General features: G+C 33.6%; 1 protein-coding gene across 1 annotated transcript in view; it reads left to right on the forward strand.

Annotated features, from left to right (window-relative positions):
• Window positions 1-229: 229 nt before the first annotated feature.
• The window catches only part of LOC106467464 (C-type lectin lectoxin-Lio3-like), a gene marked incomplete at its 3' end in the record, with an annotated part of 11,253 nt that continues 4,169 nt past the window's right edge, over window positions 230-7,313 (forward strand). The window contains exons 1-3 of the mRNA XM_022395659.1: window positions 230-350; window positions 5,886-6,124; window positions 6,603-6,804. Coding sequence (XP_022251367.1) covers window positions 230-350; window positions 5,886-6,124; window positions 6,603-6,804 — 562 coding nt within the window. The remainder of the gene's footprint in view (window positions 351-5,885; window positions 6,125-6,602; window positions 6,805-7,313) is intronic.

Below are 7,313 nucleotides of genomic sequence, written 5' to 3' on the forward strand. Positions count from 1 at the left end.
TTCTGACGAATATTGTACAACAAGTTTACTGGGACACTGCAGTTATATGCAGTTAATTATAACAACAACAATAAAAAAAACAGCAAAACAAACAAGGTGTACAAATGCATTTGAAAAATTCACAGGATTGGTTAGAATGTGCATGTGCTTTCTACTGCGCAACATCAAACGCCGACTAAACCTCACTGTAACGTGCAGATACAACTTTTCACTACTTTAGAACTATCAGATGTTGTTCAACCGAGAGGTTGTGGTTGAACTAAATATCTCACGAGAGAGAATGAGGTGGAAATGTACACTGATGAAACCAAGAGCCGTTTGTCTTTTGCTGATGTTATTCTTGAAATACTGTAAGTAGTATTTCAGTTTTAGAAAGATCATATACTGTAATTATTCTTCAAACATGGAAATATAATTGGAGTTTTAATATATACACCAGTCACACATTATATACTATTGTTAGACGATAAGTATTGTAACTATCATAGGATTGAGTTCTTATTCACTTCTATGTTAGATTAAGATAAAATAGGCGTTTGTACAATTAAGATATAGATATTACTCACAAGAAAATCGAACTGAGGCAGCTTAAGGTTGTTTGTAGTATTAAGGTTGAAACTGTGTTTAAATTATATAACTTATGCAGTAAATTAAAAGTGTGCGTTAATACTAATTACTATTGACATAGTTAACGACATATTATGGAAATGACAGAACCAGGGATCTTTTAAGATTTCAGTAAAAAAAATACATTATTTTCATATTTCTTTACGATGCACAATAGCTAATTTTACTTTGTGAAATCATTAAAGGCTCTTTAGTGACTCCGGCCAAGTCGAAAGGTGGAGTAACACTTCAGTGACTTCAGGGCCGAATTTTTGACTAAATCCGGGGTATTGCCACATATGTAACGAATGGTGTAATGCCACTATTCTTATATTTATGAATAAATTCAAACATTCTTACATCATATTTAAAATAGAAGCTTCATATCTGTCTTAGGTTCAAAGAAAGAAGCAGCCGAAAAATATGCGAGATAAAATTATTTATTATCTATTAAGTTTACTTTTAAGGGTTATAACTGATTTGAATTCACTATAGTAATTTTAAATTATATGTTTATGTATGCTCATATGTACTTTTACGTTTTTGTTTTCTTGGTGGGTAAAAAGAGAGATTTTCTCCTAAATTTCATTTTCTGGCATTTATTTCTGAATATTTTTGTGTTTTTTTTTGTGTGTTTTCTGTTTTATCGCAAAGCTACACAGTGGACTATATGAGCTCTGTCTGCTGCGGGGAATCGAACACCGGATTTTAGCATTTTAAGTCAGCAAATCTACTGGGAGACATGTCTGAAGTACGCAAAATTGAAACTAGGAAGTTAGATACATTTTATAGTTACGTTCATTGTAATTACACACACACACACACTATGATATACCATTTGACTACTGAACTTTGACTGGTGCATTGTGCTTTCCTCAGGTGTATGAGTCGACCACTGGTCAAGTCAGTAAGGAGCAAAAGTACGCAGGTTATAAAGATAAGTGAGAACAGATAAAATATGTCAGGTTAAAGAAACAATTATAGTGTAAAACTGAACAAAGAACTAAGATGAAAATATCTCCCGTGTTTCAAGTTATGCATATAAATCCTTAATACGTGACATGACGAAACAAATTTTTAACATGTTTAGAATAATAAAAAAATGTTAATGTAATTTCAGGAGGTAGGACTCAATTGTATCTTATTACTGGTACAATAAAACTAGTATTAATTTGTACAAATAGCTAGATATTTGACGACAAAACAGTAAGCTTGATTCGTGTTTGATCAGAGGTTATAATGTAATACATTTTAGTGTGATTTGATAGTTTAGATGATGAAAGTTTATTTTCGTTATTCCATTTTATTTCTCAAGATGTTTCATTTATTTGTTACCAGGATTATAGCTTATGCAAACCCTTTGTTTCCTTGAGTAGACCTATATGGTTTTATGCGAACCCTTTGTTTCCTTGAGTAGATCTATATAGTTTTATGCGAACCCTTTGTTTCCTTGAGTATATTTAGACAGTCTTATGCGAACCATTTGTTTCCTTGAGTAGATCTATACAGTCTTATGCGAACCCTTTGTTTCCTTGAGTAGATCTATACAGTCTTATGCGAACCCTTTGTTTCCTTGAGTAGATCTATACAGTCTTATGCGAACCCTTTGTTTCTTTGAGTATATTTATACGGTATTTTGCTGTTGAATGATTAAGAGGATAGCCCAATAAGATAAATGCTTAAAACTAAAAGTTTAATCACAAATATTTTATGAAGAAATTTGAAAAGTTTAAAACGTTTGAAGACAAATTTTGCTCAGTTATCTCTCCAGTAGCTCAGTGGTTAAGCATGAGAGCTTATAACTATAAACATCGGATTTCGATACCCGTGGTAGACAGCGTACAGATACTCCATTGTACAGCTTTATTCTTAACTATATACAAACAAAATTGTTCGCTTAGATATTTTCTCTTTCATAATGTGGCGATCAATCCCACTATTCGTTGATAAAGAGTTGGCGGTGAGTGGCGTTAACAAGCTGCCTTCCTTCTAGTCTATCACTTTAAAATTAGCGACGGCTAGTGCAGATAACTTTCGAGGAGCTTTGCGAGAAATAAAACAAGTTTTGTAATTTTTTTTTTTAGATACGCATGATCAGTTAAAGTTCTTTATCTTAAACATCAAAGAATGTGTTAGGCAATATATTCAATGATTAAACGGATATAAAAGAACAATTCTAGATACCGCACCAGTATCATTTAAGGGGTGTTGCAAAATAAATCACACTTTTTTCCCCGAGAGCATAACAAAGTAAAATAAGATTTTAATTCAATAAAAAAAAGTAATTCCAAGTATCAATATCGCTTGATTGGGCCACCATTGTTCACATGCACGAGTTTTAATCGATTTGCAAATGATTTCAGCAATGTAACAAACATGTCTGTTTTTGTGGCTGTCTCTGTGAGCACATCAGTGACAACATGGATCAAGGTTTCGCGTTTGTGTCTCTCGCATTCAGGCAAAGTTTCCAACATTTCGTATGTGCATTGTTCAACGAAAGCTCCGACATTTTCGGCAGGATTTAAATCTGGAGAGTTTCCAATCCAGGTTCCACCACTTTTTCACAGACCAATCTTTCAAATTCAACAATTCTGAAACTTTTGAGGCATTAATCGGATATTTCAAATCTGGTATTGCGATGTGTCGATTGGAAGACTTGAATTCTCGGAGCATGTCTGCAACTAGTTTCTCAGCCATCCCGAAGGCAGCACATGCGACAAAAATTTGAGTTCTAGTGAACACCATGATTCAAAAGTTTTCACAAAAAATAAAATTCGAAGAGTCAAACACCTAAGAGTACGTTGAAATGACGTTTTCTCAAGTTCGTCATTACTTCGGGGAAAAAAGTGTGATTTATTTTGCAACACCACTACGGTTCATCTAAACTTCACAAGAATAGTCTCTCCGTGCGTCCCATTGTTTCTATGCATAGGATCTTTTGCTTTTATCGGTAAACTTTACTATCAAATGATGGCGTTGTTCACCCTTACTATAAGTCCCACACTCGTCAATGCCTTTCTTTGTTTTTACGAATTCTCATGGCTAACATATTGCCATAACTATCTTTAGACTTAGATTCTCCAAAACATGTGTTGACAATACTTTGCTATTTTTCTTTCGAAAAAATACATTTCTACATTTTTAACTTATCGTGACACCCAATTACACAACTTATCTATAAAATAGAAAACAATTCAACTCTCCCTCTTGTAGAAGTTCTTCTGTTTACAGAAAGAAAACTTATACTGGTGATTACATAACTTTTAACAGATTTATTCCCTCCCGTTTTGTTCCCTGATGGGACAGCGGTAAGTCTACGAAGTTACAACGTTAAATTTCGGGGTTTGATTCTCCGCAGTGACACAGCAGATAGCCCAAGGTGGCTTTGCTCTAAAAACACAAACAAACCCTCCGATTTAAAAAAAAATTCATCTCTTCCAGAGCTTATCAATTCTGCTTAAACTTCTAGAATCTACGTGCTAAAATAACCTTACGCAACATTTTGAATAAAACTTGCTGAAAAACTCACACGCAGCTTCTGAAATAAGTACACATCAGAAGTTGAATAAATAAATGTCTCGCCAATCTCTGTATCCCCTATCTTGAAAAACAGAGTGTTCAACCAGAAGAAATGATACTAAGTTAATACACAGACATTACCCTTAAATTAAACTCTGAGTACCTTTCAAGCTTACTTTGAGATTGAAATACTTTACTTACGTATAAAGACAAATTACTACCAACCTTACACTTATTAGTCGTACACAGATGGATACACGTATGTGATATGCAGTCATCTACATTAGAAAGATTAAACGCCATCTTGACGTTTGTTCCCACGAATACTCGCGTGTCTTCATAAAAGTTGGGTCTAAATTATTGAATGTTGTGCACATCCGCCATTAGCACTCGCAAAGACAACACCAAACACTACACCTTTTGTGGATACTACTTAAACATTCTCAATTCAGGCAAATCTGACAAGGAACTATTAACCAAAGAAATTATGTTGATCTAAAAATATCGACCTACTCTTGATAACATTAAAGCTCCTTTCAATTAAATAATAGAAGTTGTCAAGTTAGAAAGCTCAAACTTTTTAAAATTGATGATAAGTAACTACGAGTATGCTCTCAATTTGAAATACGACAATCCAGTACAGATCTTGCCAATGACCTAGTTGTAAGTAAAGGTGTGAATGTTATGTCCAGAACAGTAAGGTAGGCAAGAGCACCTGTGTTTGTAGCTGCTCAAAGACAACTGCTTAGGAGAGATAACCATTATTCTTCAAAAAACTGGATGAGCAAGGTTGGAGGAGGGTGGTCTTCACAGACTAATCCAAACTTATATATCAGTTGGCACCACTTAGCGATAGTTTCTTCAATGTCAACGAGGAAAACGTACATCTTTAGTGAAGTATTCTGTAAACAGTACCAGTGTGTGCTGTATCTAGCCAATTATGTTAGAAATCTACACAAAGTTGATGATATCTTTGCTTTTGACAAATACGAAAAGATTCTCATCTATAATGTCATTTCCTCAAGAACAAGACCTAGTGAGCAGGAGCCCCTCTTCCAGCTGCAACAAATGTGGTGAAACGATACCTGGAAGTAAAGCTAAAAAAGCTGATAGAACACTCTCAACCATGATTGTACAAAGTCTTGGTATGATGATAAATCGGCAGCCAAACAACTTGGATGAATTGTGGAGAGTAATATATAAAAAAATGGAATGCTATTTCAGTCACACGTTGATGAAATTAAGTTAGGATAGAAACAGACGTAATGTTCTGTTTGAAGCAAATAAACAATACTTTTCTGCTATTCGTTTGCATATTTTCTGTTAGAATGTATTGCATTAATGACAACTTGATTACTAAGTTCCTTTCACTCATTGTTTGTGATTTCTGTATGTATATCTCCTGTGTATTACTATAATTATTTCTAATAATGCATGTCTTCCAATACCTCATTTAAATCTTGTTTAGTTGAATCGTTCAAAGAAAAAAATATCAAATAAGATCAAAGATTGTAACATCAGTTTAAAACCTTGCAGCTATCCTTTCTAATTTCACTTTCACAGTAACAGGCGTAAGGCTTAATTATTATTTTTTCGTCTTATTTTGTTCTGTTGTTGGAAAGGGCTAATCTTTGATTTTTATTATAAGTTTGAGTCGAAGATGAAACATATATCAGCGTATGTAAATTTTACAAATTCTCATTTCCTTTCCATGTTTCACTGCTAAGGTGAATAATTGTTTTATTTTCCCTTATTTCTAGCATCCCAGGCAGAATTAAAAACAGAAAATAAATGTGCTGAAGGCTACACGTACTATGATACGTTCTGCTACAAAATGACGTTTACTGATATTTTGCCCTGGTCAGAAGCTGCAGAGGTCTGTCAGAAAGAAGGGGCTCAACTTGTAAACATTGATTTCTCGAACGAACAAGAACAAACGTTTCTACTTTCTAAACTACAGGGGGCTCATTTCACAGACTACTGGATTGATCTACGTGAGGTCAGATTATGAAAGTGGTCTTAATATTTTTGAAGTACGTTTCGACTTATAATAATTAAATATAAATGAAACAAGAAGGAAAGTATTATTGAGTTTTAATATACAAATTTCATGATGTACTATTTCATTTCGGAAACGTATTTGAACGTTTTGTTATTTTTGCGTCGAAGTAACTAATTGCATTACTTTCCCATAAGTCAGTGGAATTTTTTGCTGGATTAGAGTTGTGTTATAATTCAGGGAATTTTCATAATAACTCTTGTGAACTAACATAAATATTTAAAGACACATATATATACATATTGCTTAATATTTCCATATTAGATGTATTCGCAAAATACAATTGAATCCTTTGTTGTACATTGCAAATTATCGTCGACATCGATATTAACAATAAAATACAGTCATAACAATGAAGAAGAGTGCATAAGAAGCTTTTAATATTTTCAATTGTCTTTCTTTTTGCTTAATTGTACAGGTCAAGACAAAAGGAAATTGGGTGTACAGTGATTCTTCGACACTTCCTGCAGACTTCATGTTGTGGGGTGAAGGTGAACCAAACAGTAAGTCTAACCTCCAGTGTGCACGAATATCAACAAAGTTTAATCTATATATCGGGGACATGGATTGCTCTTCTAGCTTCCACGCCATCTGTGAACGGTCTATAAGCTATTCGCTAGGTAAGTGTTTCAACTAATGCAGGCGTACCTTTTAACTGGAATTAATCTTACTTCCATCTGCCTTTACGTTTAATATTATACTTTTAGCTCACAGCCGCCTTCAGTTAGAACGGTATGTTAAATTAGCTATGTTAATTTGTAGTTATGATCTATGTAGTAGCTGGTTTTGTTTAGTTGTTAATGATAATCAGTCATGTGAGATTGGTAAAAGAAACTGATCTTTATTCCAATAGAAGAGATGTAATGCAACAAAAATAATCCAGACACAATAGGAAGAAATAGAGCAATATTCACAGTTGTTTCATGATTATACCACTTATATTAGGTCGTCAAAAAAATAATTTCACTTTCTTTGTATGAAAAAATACGAACAGCTTATATTTAAAAACAAAACATTTATTAAATGAAATAGTCTCCATTTTTATCGATGATGCTTTGCCATCTTACAATCAGGTTGTTGGTGCCCTGATTCAATAAATCACTTGGCTTTGAAGCAAAAAACATGTCGA

Source organism: Limulus polyphemus, unplaced genomic scaffold (assembly GCF_000517525.1).
Source record: "Limulus polyphemus unplaced genomic scaffold, Limulus_polyphemus-2.1.2 Scaffold2624, whole genome shotgun sequence".
Lineage (NCBI taxonomy): Eukaryota > Metazoa > Arthropoda > Merostomata > Xiphosura > Limulidae > Limulus > Limulus polyphemus.